Consider the following 15456-nt stretch of genomic DNA (forward strand, 5'->3'; position numbering starts at 1 on the left):
TCAATTTTTCTTCGAATTTTTCCCCTTGGGGGAAGTGGGTCTGCAAATTTCCAAATTTTTGAATTTTTCACTTTGGTCCCCCCTTGGGAGAAGAGGGTTCGCAAATTTTCAATTTTTTTTTTAAATTTCCCTTTGGTCCCCCATTGGGGGAAGAAGGTCCGCAAATTTCGAATTTTTTCCTTTGGTCCCCCCTTGGGGGAAGAAGGTCCGCAAATTTTCAATTTTTCTTCGAATATTTCCCTTTGGTCCCCCCTTGGGAGAAGTGGGTCCGCAAATTTCCAAATTTTTGAATTTTTCACTTTGGTCCCCCCTTGGGAGAAGAGGGTTCGCAAATTTTCAATTTTTTTTTTAAATTTCCCTTTGGTCCCCCATTGGGGGAAAAAGGTCCGCAAATTTCCGATTTTTTGAATTTTTTCCTTTGGTCCCCCCTTGGGGGAAGAAGGTCCGCAAATTTTCAATTTTTCTTCGAATTTTTCCCTTTGGTCCCCCCTTGGGGGAAGTGGGTCCGCAAATTTCCAAATTTTTGAATTTTTCACTTTGGTCCCCCCTTGGGAGAAGAGGGTTCGCAAATTTCCGATTTTTTTATTTTTTTCCTTTGGCCCCCCCTTGGGGGAAGAAGGTCCGCAAATTTTCAATTTTTCTTCGAATTTTTCCCTTTGGTCCCCCCTTGGGGGAAGTGGGTCTGCAAATTTCCAAATTTTTGAATTTTTCACTTTGGTCCCCCCTTGGGAGAAGAGGGTTCGCAAATTTTCAATTTTTTTTTTTAATTTCCCTTTGGTCCTCCATTGGGGGAAGAAGGTCCGCAAATTTCCGATTTTTTGAATTTTTTCCTTTGGTCCCCCCTTGGGGGAAGAAGGTCCGCAAATTTTCAAGTTTTCTTCGAATATTTCCCTTTGGTCCCCCCTTGGGGGAAGTGGGTCCGCAAATTTCCAAATTTTTGAATTTTTCACTTTGGTCCCCCCTTGGGAGAAGAGGGTTCGCAAATTTTCAATTTTTTTTTTAAATTTCCCTTTGGTCCCCCATTGGGGGAAGAATGTCCGCAAATTTCCGATTTTTTGAATTTTTTCCTTTGGTCCCCCCTTGGGGGAAGAAGGTCCGCAAATTTTCAATTTTTCTTCGAATATTTCCCTTTGGTCCCCCCTTGGGGGAAGTGGGTCCGCAAATTTCCAAATTTTTGAATTTTTCACTTTGGTCCCCCCTTGGGAGAAGAGGGTTCGCAAATTTTCAATTTTTTTTTTAAATTTCCCTTTGGTCCCCCATTACGTAAGAAAAAAATTACAATTTTTCGACAGCCCCACCCCCCTTGTAATATTTTTTGCATGAGAATCCTAAACATTTTTGTTTGTTTTCGATTTCTCAAACCCCCCTTCCCCCTATAAACCCTTACATAATTAATAGACAGCACCTTGAGGGAAGGGGGTCCGCAAATTTTCATTTTTTCCCTTTGGTCCCCCCTTGGGAGAAGAGGGTTCGCAAATTTCCGATTTTTTGAATTTTTTCCTTTGGCCCCCCTTGGGGGAAGTGGGTCCGCAAATTTCCAAATTTTTGAATTTTTCACTTTGGTCCCCTCTTGGGAGAAGAGGGTTCGCAAATTTCCGATTTTTTGAATTTTTTCCTTTGGTCCCTCCTTGGGGGAAGTGGGTCCGCAAATTTCCAAATTTTTGAATTTTTCACTTTGGTCCCCTCTTGGGGGAAGAAGGTTCGCAAATTTCCGATTTTTTGAATTTTTTCCTTTGGTCCCCCCTTGGGGGAAGAAGGTCCGCAAATTTTCAATTTTTCTTCGAATTTTTCTTCGAATTTTTCCCTTTGGTCCCCCCTTGGGGGAAGTGGGTCCGCAAATTTCCAAATTTTTGAATTTTTCACTTTGGTCCCCCCTTGGGAGAAGAGAGTTCGCAAATTTTCAATTTTTTTTTTTTAAATTTCCCTTTGGTCCCCCATTGGGGGAAGAATGTCCGCAAATTTCCGATTTTTTGAATTTTTTCCGCAAATTTTTTTTAATTGTTTTCTTTGGGGGAAATGGGTCCCTGTGGCCCCCTTGGAAAAAATAGATCCAAAAATTTACATTTTTTTTTAAATTTTTCCCTTTGGTCCCCTCTTGGGGAAAATGGATCCGAAAATTGTGAACTTTTTGAATTTTTCCCCTTGGAGGAAGTGGGTCCGCAATTTTTTTCCCCTTTGGGGAAAATGGGTCCGCAATTTTTAAGTTTTTGAATTTTTGCCTTTGGCCCCCTTGGAGGAAGTGGGTCTGCAATTTATCATTTTTTTGAATTTCTCCCTTTGGTTCCCCCTTGGGGGAAGTGGGTCCACAAATTTTCATTTTTTCCCTTTGGTCCCCCCTTGGGAGAAGAGGGTTCGCAAATTTCCGATTTTTTGAATTTTTTCCTTTGGCCCCCCCTTGGGGGAAGAAGGTCCGCAAATTTTCAATTTTTCTTCGAATTTTTCCCTTTGGTCCCCCCTTGGGGGAAGTTTGTCCGCAAATTTCCAAATTTTTGAATTTTTCACTTTGGTCCCCTCTTGGGGGAAGAAGGTTCGCAAATTTCCGATTTTTTGAATTTTTTCCTTTGGTCCCCCCTTGGGGGAAGAAGGTCCGCAAATTTTCAATTTTTCTTCGAATTTTTCCCTTTGGTCCCCCCTTGGGGGAAGTGGGTCCGCAAATTTCCAAATTTTTGAATTTTTCACTTTGGTCCCCTCTTGGGAGAAGAGGGTTCGCAAATTTCCGATTTTTTGAATTTTTTCCTTTGGTCCCCCCTTGGGAGAAGAGGGTTCGCAAATTTCCGATTTTTTGAATTTTTTCCTTTGGCCCCCCCTTGGGGGAAGAAGGTCCGCAAATTTTCAATTTTTCTTCGAATTTTTCCCTTTGGTCCCCCCTTGGGGGAAGTGGGTCCGCAAATTTCCAAATTTTTGAATTTTTCACTTTGGTCCCCTCTTGGGGGAAGAAGGTTCGCAAATTTCCGATTTTTTGAATTTTTTCCTTTGGTCCCCCCTTGGGGGAAGAAGGTCCGCAAATTTTCAATTTTTCTTCGAATTTTTCCCTTTGGTCCCCTCTTGGGGGAAGTGGGTCCGCAAATTTCCAAATTTTTGAATTTTTCACTTTGGTCCCCCCTTGGGAGAAGAGAGTTCGCAAATTTTCAATTTTTTTTTTTAAATTTCCCTTTGAAGAAGGTCCGCAAATTTTCAATTTTTCTTCGAATATTTCCCTTTGGTCCCCCCTTGGGGGAAGTGGGTCCGCAAATTTCCAAATTTTTGAATTTTTCACTTTGGTCCCCCCTTGGGAGAAGAGGGTTCGCAAATTTCCGATTTTTTGAATTTTTTCCTTTGGCCCCCCCTTGGGGGAAGAAGGTCCGCAAATTTTCAATTTTTCTTCGAATTTTTCCCTTTGGTCCCCCCTTGGGGGAAGTGGGTCCGCAAATTTCCAAATTTTTGAATTTTTCACTTTGGTCCCCCCTTGGGAGAAGAGGGTTCGCAAATTTTCAATTTTTTTTTAAATTTCCCTTTGGTCCCCCATTGGGGGAAGAATGTCCGCAAATTTCCGATTTTTTGAATTTTTTCCTTTGGTCCCCCCTTGGGGGAAGAAGGTCCGCAAATTTTCAATTTTTCTTCGAATTTTTCCCTTTGGTCCCCCCTTGGGGGAAGTGGGTCCGCAAATTTCCAAATTTTTGAATTTTTCACTTTGGTCCCCTCTTGGGAGAAGAGGGTTCGCAAATTTCCGATTTTTTGAATTTTTTCCTTTGGTCCCCCCTTGGGAGAAGAGGGTTCGCAAATTTCCGATTTTTTGAATTTTTTCCTTTGGCCCCCCCTTGGGGGAAGAAGGTCCGCAAATTTTCAATTTTTCTTCGAATTTTTCCCTTTGGTCCCCCCTTGGGGGAAGTGGGTCCGCAAATTTCCAAATTTTTGAATTTTTCACTTTGGTCCCCCCTTGGGAGAAGAGGGTTCGCAAATTTTCAATTTTTTTTTTAAATTTCCCTTTGGTCCCCCATTGGGGGAAGAAGGTCCGCAAATTTAGAATTTTTTCCTTTGGTCCCCCCTTGGGGGAAGAAGGTCCGCAAATTTTCAATTTTTCTTCGAATATTTCCCTTTGGTCCCCCCTTGGGGGAAGTGGGTCCGCAAATTTCCAAATTTTTGAATTTTTCACTTTGGTCCCCCCTTGGGAGAAGAGGGTTCGCAAATTTTCAATTTTTTTTTTAAATTTCCCTTTGGTCCCCCATTGGGGGAAGAATGTCCGCAAATTTCCGATTTTTTGAATTTTTTCCTTTGGTCCCCCCTTGGGGGAAGAAGGTCCGCAAATTTTCAATTTTTCTTCGAATATTTCCCTTTGGTCCCCCCTTGGGGGAAGTGGGTCCGCAAATTTCCAAATTTTTGAATTTTTACTTTGGTCCCCCCTTGGGAGAAGAGGGTTCGCAAATTTTCAATTTTTTTTTTAAATTTCCCTTTGGTCCCCCATTACGTAAGAAAAAAATTACAATTTTTCGACAGCCCCACCCCCCTTGTAATATTTTTTGTATGAGAATCCTAAACATTTTTGTTTGTTTTCGATTTCTCAAACCCCCCCTTCCCCCTATAAACCCTTACATAATTAATAGACAGCACCTTGGGGGAAGGGGGTCCGCAAATTTTCATTTTTTCCCTTTGGTCCCCCCTTGGGAGAAGAGGGTTCGCAAATTTCCGATTTTTTGAATTTTTTCCTTTGGCCCCCCCTTGGGGGAAGAAGGTCCGCAAATTTTCAATTTTTCTTCGAATTTTTCCCTTTGGTCCCCCCTTGGGGGAAGTGGGTCCGCAAATTTCCAAATTTTTGAATTTTTCACTTTGGTCCCCTCTTGGGGAAAATGGATCCGAAAATTGTGAACTTTTTGAATTTTTCCCCTTGGAGGAAGTGGGTCCGCAGTTTTTTTCCCCTTTGGGGAAAATGGGTCCGCAATTTTTAAGTTTTTGAATTTTTGCCTTTGGCCCCCTTGGAGGAAGTGGGTCTGCAATTTATCATTTTTTTGAATTTCTCCCTTTGGTTCCCCCTTGGGGGAAGTGGGTCCACAAATTTTCATTTTTTCCCTTTGGTCCCCCCTTGGGAGAAGAGGGTTCGCAAATTTCCGATTTTTTGAATTTTTTCCTTTGGCCCCCCCTTGGGGGAAGAAGGTCCGCAAATTTTCAATTTTTCTTCGAATTTTTCCCTTTGGTCCCCCCTTGGGGGAAGTGGGTCCGCAAATTTCCAAATTTTTGAATTTTTCACTTTGGTCCCCTCTTGGGGGAAGAAGGTTCGCAAATTTCCGATTTTTTGAATTTTTTCCTTTGGTCCCCCCTTGGGGGAAGAAGGTCCGCAAATTTTCAATTTTTCTTCGAATTTTTCCCTTTGGTCCCCCCTTGGGGGAAGTGGGTCCGCAAATTTCCAAATTTTTGAATTTTTCACTTTGGTCCCCCCTTGGGAGAAGAGAGTTCGCAAATTTTCAATTTTTTTTTTAAATTTCCCTTTGGTCCCCCATTGGGGGAAGAATGTCCGCAAATTTCCGATTTTTTGAATTTTTTCCTTTGGTCCGCAAATTTTCAATTTTTCTTCGAATTTTTCCCTTTGGTCCCCCCTTGGGGGAAGTGGGTCCGCAAATTTCCAAATTTTTGAATTTTTCACTTTGGTCCCCTCTTGGGGGAAGAAGGTTCGCAAATTTCCGATTTTTTGAATTTTTTCCTTTGGTCCCCCCTTTGGGGAAGAAGGTCTGCAAATTTTCAATTTTTCTTCGAATTTTTCCCTTTGGTCCCCCCTTGGGGGAAGTGGGTCCGCAAATTTCCAAATTTTTGAATTTTTCACTTTGGTCCCCCCTTGGGAGAAGAGGGTTCACAAATTTTCAATTTTTTTTTATTAATTTCCCTTTGGTCCCCCATTGGGGGAAGAAGGTCCGCAAATTTCCGATTTTTTGAATTTTTTCCTTTAGTCCCCCCTTGGGGCAAGAAGGTCCGCAAATTTTCAATTTTTCTTCGAATTTTTCCCTTTGGTCCCCCCTTGGGGGAAGTGGGTCCGCAAATTTCCAAATTTTTGAATTTTTCGCTTTGGTCCCCCCTTGGGAGAAGAGGGTTCGCAAATTTTCAATTTTTTTTTTTAAATTTCCCTTTGGTCCCCCATTGGGGGAAGAATGTCCGCAAATTTCCGATTTTTTGAATTTTTTCCTTTGGTCCCCCCTTGGGGGAAGAAGGTCCGCAAATTTTCAATTTTTCTTCGAATTTTTCCCTTTGGTCCCCCCTTGGGGGAAGTGGGTCCGCAAATTTCCAAATTTTTGAATTTTTCACTTTGGTCCCCCCTTGGGAGAAGAGGGTTTGCAAATTTTCATTTTTTTTTAAATTTCCCTTTGGTCCCCCATTACGTAAGAAAAAAATTACAATTTTTCGACAGCCCCACCCCCCTTGTAATATTTTTTGTATGAGAATCCTAAACATTTTTGTTTGTTTTCGATTTCTCAAACCCCCCTTCCCCCTATAAACCCTTACATAATTAATAGACAGCACCTTGGGGGAAGGGGGTCCGCAAATTTTCATATTTTTGAATTTTTCTCTTTGGTCCCCCCTTGGTGGAAGAGGGTCCGCTAATTTTCAATTTTTTGAATTTTTCTCTTTGGTCCCCCCTTGGGAGAAGAGGGTCTGCAAATTTTCAAATTTTTCCCTTTAGTCCCCCCTTGGGGGAAGGGGGTTCGCAAATTTTCAAATTTTTGAAGTTTTCCCTGGTCCTTCCTCGGAGAAAGAAAGTTTGCAAATTTTTCAAATTTTTGATTTTTTCCTTTGGTTCCCTCTTGGGGGAAGTTGGTCCGCAAATTTTTTTTAATTGTTTTCTTTGGGGGAAATGGGTCCCTGTGGCCCCCTTGGAAAAAATGGATCCAAAAATTTACATTTTTTTTTAAATTTTTCCCTTTGGTCCCCTTTTGGGGAAAATGGATCCGAAAATTGTGAACTTTTTGAATTTTTCCCCTTGGAGGAAGTGGGTCCGCAATTTTTTTCCCCTTTGTTTGTTTGTTTGTTTGTTTGTTTATTTCCAGTAGCGTAAAGGAGTACCTTTTTTTCTTGCTACCTGCGGTTTTGCCGAGTCTTTTACAATATACATAATCTTATCCATTAAACATAAAAAAAAACAGTACTGATTTAGTCTAAAACATAATTTCTTGATTTCTTAAAACTAACTGCGGTTCCAATGCTCTAGACAGCCCCTCTTAAAAACTGCTTCTGATGTCGAGCGTTTAACTGTTGGAGGTAGTGAGTTGTAGTTTGCCACACCTCGAACGAATAATGAACTGGAGTAGCTAGTCGAGTTGTTAGGAGGAATTATCAAGTTCTGCAGGCGACGTCCTTGGAACGGCAACAACTTTTGAAAGAGTGCTGGCGGGGAGTGCGTTTTTATCAGTTTGCGCAGAAACATGCACGAGCGGTACGCATAAAAGCTTTCCAATGGGCATCCTAATAGATTTTTCTGGACGTGACTGACATGGTCGTAGCGATTCAACCCATACACAAACCGTACACAGCAATTCAGCGCGACTCGTATCCTATCCATAGCGCTGGCGCTTGGTCTAACGTGGAACAGTTTGCCAAAAACAAAATGAGGAAGGATCAAAGCCTTAAATAGTTTCAGACGAGTAGCTACCGGAGCAGCTGAAGCAGAGGAGTAAAGCGATCGAAGGCTTGCGTAGACTTTTCCACATTGTTGATTTACAAGGCCATCCCATTGGAGGTCTGCTTGGAACATGAACCCGAGGTTCATCGCCTTGTCTGTCCACTCTATGGTCTGACCATCCAAAGTGATAGGAGGAAGAAGATTCGATTGAACAAGACTTCGACGACGACCCTGCACAAACATTGCCTTGCTCTTCAATTGGTTGACGAATAATTGGTTTTGTTGAGTCCACTGCAAAATTCTCTTGAGGTCTTCATTTACCATCCATACAAGTTCACGGGAGCAGGGACCAAGGCGACGAATATACAGCTGAACGTCATCTGCATACAGTTGTATAGAGCAGTATCTAAGGACACTCGGCAAGTCATTGACGTGACAGCAGAAAAGCAAGGGTCCTAGTACCGATCCTTGAGGGACACCGGAAGTGGAAAAGCCCATTTCTGATTTTTGGTCTCCACAAAACACAGTTTGAGTCCGATCCATCAAGTAAGACTCTATAAGGTTTACGGCAGAGCCAGCGAAGTTGAACTGCGTTTCTAATTTAGAGCAAAGTTTACGGTGTGGAATAGTGTCAAAAGCTTTTGAAAAGTCGAGCAGGAGCAATATGGCAGACCCTTTCTTATGAATCGTGCTTGCTAGATCGTCGTAAACACGGACTGCTGCAGTTTGGATGCTTTGCCCTTTCCGAAAACCTGCTTGACATTCCGTCAACAGATTGTTCTTCGCGATGAAGGATGACATTTGTTGTTCCAGGAGTTTCTCGAAAGCCTTGGACAATGCACAAAGGATACTAATCGGCCTGAGGTTAGACAATGTGTTCAGGTGCGGTTTCTTCCGTGGTGGCAAAAACTTGGCATGCTTCCAGCTTGTAGGGTAAGAGGATGTTTCGATGATACAGTTGAACATATGGGTAATTTGCTGCACGACCAACGGTAGGATTATTTTGATAAATTTGATCGGTAACCCATCCAAACCAGTTGCATTAGATTTTATGCTACATACAACATTTACAACTTCCCAGCATTGTACTGGTCGGAAACGGAAACTGTGAGGTGAGTCAGGAGTCTTTGGGGAAAATGGGTCCGCAAATTTTAATTTTTTGAATTTTTGCCTTTGGCCCCCTTGGAGGAAGTGGGTCTGCAATTTATCATTTTTTTGAATTTCTCCCTTTGGTTCCCCCTTGGGGGAAGTGGGTCCACAAATTTTCATTTTTTCCCTTTGTCCCCCCTTGGGAGAAGAGGGTTCGCAAATTTCCGATTTTTTGAATTTTTTCCTTTGGTCCCCCCTTGGGGGAAGAAGGTCCGCAAATTTTCAATTTTTCTTCGAATTTTTCCCACGTCCCTGCGGACGTGGGTCCGCAAATTTCCAAATTTTTGAATTTTTCACTTTGGTCCCCCCTTGGGAGAAGAGGGTTCACAAATTTTCAATTTTTTTTTAAATTTCCCTTTGGTCCCCCATTGGGGGAAGAAGGTCCGCAAATATTTTTTTCAATTTTTCTTCGAATTTTTCCCTTCGGTCCCCCCTTGGGGGAAGAAGGTCCGCAAATTTTCAATTTTTCTTCGAATTTTTCCCTTTGGTCCCCCCTTGGGGGAAGTGGGTCCGCAAATTTCCAAATTTTTGAATTTTTTCCTTTGGTCCCCCCTTGGGGGAAGAAGGTCCGCAAATTTTCAATTTTTCTCGAATTTTTCCCTTTGGCCCCCCCTTGGGGGAAGTGGGTCCGCAAATTTCCAAATTTTTGAATTTTTCACTTTGGTCCTCCCTTGGGAGAAGAGGGTTCGCAAATTTTCATTTTTTTTTTTAAATTTCCCTTTGGTCCCCCATTGGGGGAAGAAGGTCCGCAAATTTCCGATTTTTTGAATTTTTTCCTTTGGTCCCCCCTTGGGGGAAGAAGTTCCGCAAATTTTCAATTTTTTTTCGAATTTTTCCCTTTGGTCCCCCCTTGGGGGAAGTGGGTCCGCAAATTTCCAAATTTTTGAATTTTTCACTTTGGTCCCCCCTTGGGAGAAGAGGGTTCACAAATTTTCAATTTTTTTTTTAATTTCCCTTTGGTCCCCCATTGGGGGAAGAAGGTCCGCAAATTTCCGATTTTTTGAATTTTTTCCTTTGGTCCCCCATTGGGGGAAGAAGGTCCGCAAATTTCCGATTTTTTGAATTTTTTCCTTTGGTCCCCCTTTGGGGGAAGAAGGTCCGCAAATTTTCAATTTTTCTTCGAATTTTTCCCTTTGTAGGGAAGGGGCCCGCAAATTTTCAAATTTTTGATGTTTTCCCTTTGGTCCACCCTTGGAGGTATGGGGTCCGAAAATTTTCCAACTTTTCCCTTTGGTCCTTGGTGGAAGGGGGTCCTAAATTTTTCAAATTTTTCCCTTTAGTCGCTAATTTTCAATTTTTTCTCTTTGGTTCCCTCTTGGGGGAAGGTCGGCAAATTTTCAATTTTTTGAATTTTTTCCTTTGGTCCCCCTTGAGGGAAGGGGGTCCGCAATTTTTCAAATTTTTCCCTTTAGTCCCCCCTTGGGGGAGAGGGTACGCTAATTTTCAAATTTTTCTCTTTGGATCCCTCTTGGGGGAAGAGTCCGCAAAATTTCAAATTTTTGAATTTTTCCCTTTGGTCCCCCTTGGGGGAAGGGGTTCCGCAAATTTTCAAACTTTTCCCTTTGATGCCCCCTTGGGAGAAGAGGGTTCGCAAATTTTCAAATTTTTGAATTTTTCCCTTTGGTCCCCCCTTGAGGGAAGGGGGTCCGCAATTTTTCAAATTTTCCCTTTAGTCCCCCCTTGGGGGAGAGGGTACGCTAATTTTCAAATTTTTCTCTTAGGTTCCCTCTTGGGGGAAGAGTCCGCAAAATTTCAAATTTTTGAATTTTTCCCTTTGGGGATGTAGGTCTGCAATTTTTCATTTTTCCCCTTCAGTCCCCTTTTGGGGGAAGGGGGTCCGCCAAATTTCAAATTTTAGATTTTTTCTTTCTGGCCCCCCTTTGGGGAAGAGGGTCTACAAATTTTCAAAATTTTCTCTTCAGTCCCCCCTTGGTGGAAGAGGGTCCGCAAATTTTCAATTTTTTTAATTTTTCCCATTGGTCCCCCCTTGGGGGAAGGGGGTTCGCAAATTTTCAATTTTTTGAAGTTTTCCCTTTGGTCCCCCCTTGGGGGAAGGGGGTCCGCAATATTTCAAATTTTTCCCTTTAGTCCCCCCTTGGGGGAGAGGGTACGCTAATTTTCAAATTTTTCTCTTTGGTTCCCTCTTGGGGGAAGAGTCCGCAAAATTTCAAATTTTTGAATTTTTCCCTTTGGTCCCCCCTTGGGGGAAGGGAGTCCGCATTTTTTCAAATTTTTCCTTTTGGTCCCCCCTTGGTGGAAGAGGGTCCGCTAATTTTCAATTTTTTGAATTTTTCTCTTTGGTCCCCCCTTGGGAGAAGAGGGTCTGCAAATTTTCAAATTTTTCCCCTTAGTCCCCCCTTGGTAAAAGAGGGTCCGCAAATTTTCAATTTTTTCCCATTCGCCCCCCCTTGGGGGAAGGGGGTTCGCAAATTTTCAAATTTTTGAAGTTTTCCCTGGTCCTTCCTCGGAGAAAGAAAGTTTGCAAATTTTTCAAATTTTTGATTTTTTTCCTTTGGTCCCCTCTTGGGGGAAGTTGGTCCGCAAATTTTTTTTAATTTTTTTCTTTGGGGGAAATGGGTCCCTTGGGAAAAATGGATCCAAAAATTTACATTTTTTTTAAATTTTTCCCTTTGGTCCCCTCTTGGGGAAAATGGATCCGAAAATTGTGAAGTTTTTGAATTTTTCCCTTTGGTCCCCCCTTGGAGGAAGTGGGTCCGCAATTTTTTTCCCCTTTGGGGAAAATGGTTCCGCAAATTTTAATTTTTTGAATTTTTGCCTTTGGCCCCCTTGGAGGAAGTGGGTCTGCAATTTATCATTTTTTTGAATTTCTCCCTTTGGTTCCCCCTTGGGGGAAGTGGGTCCACAAATTTTCATTTTTTTTATTTTTTCCCTTTGGTCCTCCCTTGGGGGAAGTGGGTCCGCAAATTTCCAAATTTTTGAATTTTTCACTTTGGTCCCCCCTTGGGAGAAGAGGGTTCGCAAATTTTCAATTTTTTTTTTAAATTTCCCTTTGGTCCCCCATTGGGGGAAAAAGGTCCGCAAATTTCCGATTTTTTGAATTTTTCCCTTTGGTCCCCCCTTGGGGGAAAAAGGTCCGCAAATTTTCAATTTTTCTTCGAATTTTTCCCTTTGGTCCCCCCTTGTAGGGAAGGGGGCCCACAAATTTTTAAATTTTTGAAGTTTTCCCTTTGGACCCCCTTTGGGGGCTGTCCATTAATTACGTAAGAAAAAAATTACGATTTTTCGGCAGCCCCACCCCCCTTGTAATATTTTTTGTATGAGAACCCGAAACATTTTTGTTTGTTTTCGATTTCTCAAACCCCCTTCCCCCTATAAACCCTTACATAATTAATGGACAGCACCTTGGGGGAAGAGGGTCCGCAAATTTTCATATTTTTGAATTTTTCTCTTTGGTCCCCCCTTGGGAGAAGGGTCCGCAATTTTTCAAACTTTTCCCTTTGGTCCCCCCTTGGGGGAAGGGGATCGGCAATTTTTCCAATTTTTGATTTTTTCCCTTTAGTCCCCCCTTGGGGGAAGGTCTACAAATTTTCAAATTATTTTGAATTTTTCCCTTTTCTCTTTGAAGGAAGGGGGTCCGCAAATTTTTAATTATTTGAATTTTTCCCATTGGTCCCCCCTTGGGGGAAGGTGGTTCGCAAATTTTCAAATTTTTGAATTTTTCCCTTTGGTCCCCCCTTGAGGGAAGGGGGTCCGCAAATTTTCAAATTTTTCTCTTTAGTCCCCTCTTGGGGGAGAGGGTACGCTAATTTTCAAATGTTTCTCTTTGGTTCCCTCTTGGGGGAAGAGTCCGCAAAATTTCAAATTTTTGAATTTTTCCCTTTGGTCCCCCCTTGGGGGATGTAGGTCCGCAATTTTTCATTTTTTCCCTTCAGTCCCCTTCTGGGGGAAGGGGGTCCGCCAAATTTCAAATTTTAGAATTTTTCTTTCTGGCCCCCCTTTGGGGAAGAGGGTTTGCAAATTTTCAAATTTTTCCCTTTAGTCCCCCCTTGGTGGAAGAGGGTCCGCAAATTTTCAATTTTTTGAATTTTTCCCATTAGCCCCCCCTTGAGGGAAGGGGGTTCGCAAATTTTCAAATTTTTGAAGTTTTCCCTGGTCCTTCCTCGGAGAAAGAAAGTTTGCAAATTTTTCAAATTTTTGATTTTTTCCTTTGGTCCCCTCTTGGGGGAAGTTGGTCCGCAAATTTTTTTTAATTTTTTTCTTTGGGGGAAATGGGTCCCTGTGGCCCCCTTGGAAAAAATGGATCCAAAAATTAACATTTTTTTTTAATTTTTCCCTTTGGTCCCCTCTTGGGGAAAATGGATTCGAAAATTTTGAACTTTTTGAATTTTTCCCTTTGGTCCCTTGGAGGAAGTGGGTCCGCAATGTTTTTGCCCTTTGGGGAAAATGGGTCCGCAAATTTTAATTTTTTGAATTTTTGCCTTTGGCCCCCTTGGAGGAAGTGGGTCTGCAATTTATCATTTTTTTGAATTTCTCCCTTTGATTCCCCCTTGGGGGAAGTGGGTCCACAAATTTTCATTTTTTTTATTTTTTTCCCTTTGGTCCCCCCTTGCGGGAACTGGGTCCGCATTTTTTTTCCCTTTGGGGGGAATGGGTCCGAAAATTTTCAATTTTTGTATTTTTTTTCCTGTGGTCCTACTTTGGAAAAAATGGGTCCAAATATTTTCAATTTTTTGAATTTTTCCCTTTGGTTCCTCCTCCTGGGAAGTGGGTCCGCAAATTTTAATTTTTTTTTTGAATTTTTCCCTTTGGTCCCCTTTTGCAAAAAATAGGTTCGAAAATTGGCTTCTTTAGCGGTGTTGGGATAATTCCATATTCTGAATCTGCATGCCAAACTGAGCCGAAATCCAAATTTTCATCAAGTTTGGTGCCCGGGAACCTATTTAAATATCAATTTGAAGTTTGTATGGGATCGATTTGTCGAATCACCCCTGGTTGCATTTTGTACTGGGCGGGCTGTCAAACAGTTGCCTAGCTGTCAAAAGGTGATTTCGAAAAATCTCTTTGAAATTGATTTTAGGTATCAAAATAAAGTTCTAAAAATCTGAAAAAAATCATAGTGGCTCAGAAAAAAAGTGCTCTTTTGTATAAAATCAAAAAATTAAAACTTTTTTCAAAATTTAAAAACCCAATTGTGATTTTTTTCCTATTTTTCCCTTTGCCCCCCCCCCCCCTTGTAGGTAATAGGTCCGTAGATTTTCAATTCTTTCAATTTTTTCCTTTGCCCCCACCGGAATATTTGTCGGAATATTTTCACTTTCTCTTTTGGGTAAAATCTGTTTAGTAGTAGTGCATGGCGCAACAAACACAAACATAGCACGCACCATGAATATGAATCCAAGGCGTAGAACAAAAACTCGCTTCGCGAGTGTCGTTCGACATAACCATCCTAAAACTGCACAACCCTGGTCCTTAGAGCAAAACTGTCCAAAAATATTAAATTTTTCCTTTAAAAATATATTTGACTGAAGTCTAAGCATTTCTTTGAAGTTTTCAATAACAAATATATGTTTCCCACTCCGCATTTGATATGTAGTCGGGTTTATCTGATACTAGCTGTCCCGGCAAACGTCGTACTGCCTTCAGGCATACCTACTGTTTTACATACAGCTCCATAGGGACGGCCCCCGCAAAGTCATCTGTATGGGAGCCCCCCGTTCCAGAGACCGGGGAGTTCTCGCACCAAGCTAAGAACTTTCCCCAGCCCCAAAAATTCCCACATACAAAATTTCATATCGATCGGTTCAGTAGTTTCCAAATGCACAAGTTTCAGACAGACATATATAGATTTAGCCGAATACAAGAATTAATAACGATGGATTAAATATAAAACCAAATACAACGAATTTCTTTAATTTGTTTAACTCACCTACATCAGCCGTTCGTAACTGAATACCCGGGTATTTGTGGAGCAACCAGTATGGAAATCCTCCCATATCTCGCTCCGCACAGATGTACGGGCCTGGTCTTAGTATTACCAGCAGATCTTCCTGTTGTGCCAACTGCACAAACTGCTCTAGATCAGCGATCCCTTCCCAGTTGTACACCCCTTCTTTCGGGTTGTGCAATGACCATTCTACGTATCTGCAACAAAAATATTCATTAAATTTGATACGGCATGGATACGTACAGAATTGGTACGTACGTGGTGATAGCATTCAAACCAGCCGCTCTCATTGATTTCAATATCGAACTCCATGCCTGAGGCAAAGCGCGAAAATAGTGGAAGGATCCTGCGATGTATTGAAATGGCGCACCATCCCTCAGAAATGTGTTGTTATCATAGTCAATTGTGAAAGTACGCTTGAACAAACAGATGTAAATCATTAAGCTGCATAAAATGTCAAGTGGATGTTGTACACTTGACATTACAGAATGTGATAGGCCTGAACAACTTACCAGTCGGTTATCAAGAAGCCTCTGGCCATTGACATGATAACTTAAGACCGCCGCAATGGCAATAAATATCAATGAATGGCTTAGCAATGCCATTTCAATTAATCATGATAATAACGCACTATCTTGGTTGTGTCTACTTATGGGACCAAATGTAAGCACCGTCACTGTGATAGAGACTTTATCTGCCAGCTAAATATAATCAACTCACTGTTGAAGACGCAGTGATCACTCTGTACCTCAGCGTTGACGAATCACAGAGGAGAGGAGTGTAGCGCGCAAATTTCACTTCGAGACTGATCACACCAAGATAG

At 41.8% G+C, this 15456-nt stretch overlaps 1 protein-coding gene across 1 annotated transcript in view; it reads right to left on the reverse strand.

Moving 5' to 3' along the window:
- LOC109427342 (beta-galactosidase) overlaps window positions 1–15456 on the reverse strand; it is a 65357-nt gene extending 49901 nt beyond the window's left edge. Inside the window, exons 1-3 of the mRNA XM_062845805.1 lie at window positions 15146–15456; window positions 14892–15049; window positions 14616–14830 (exon numbers count right to left, since the gene is read on the reverse strand). Of these exons, the coding sequence (XP_062701789.1) occupies window positions 14616–14830; window positions 14892–15049; window positions 15146–15238 (466 nt within the window). The 5' untranslated portion in view covers window positions 15239–15456. The remainder of the gene's footprint in view (window positions 1–14615; window positions 14831–14891; window positions 15050–15145) is intronic.

The sequence above is a fragment of the Aedes albopictus genome, chromosome 1, assembly GCF_035046485.1.
Source record: "Aedes albopictus strain Foshan chromosome 1, AalbF5, whole genome shotgun sequence".
Classification (NCBI taxonomy): domain Eukaryota; kingdom Metazoa; phylum Arthropoda; class Insecta; order Diptera; family Culicidae; genus Aedes; species Aedes albopictus.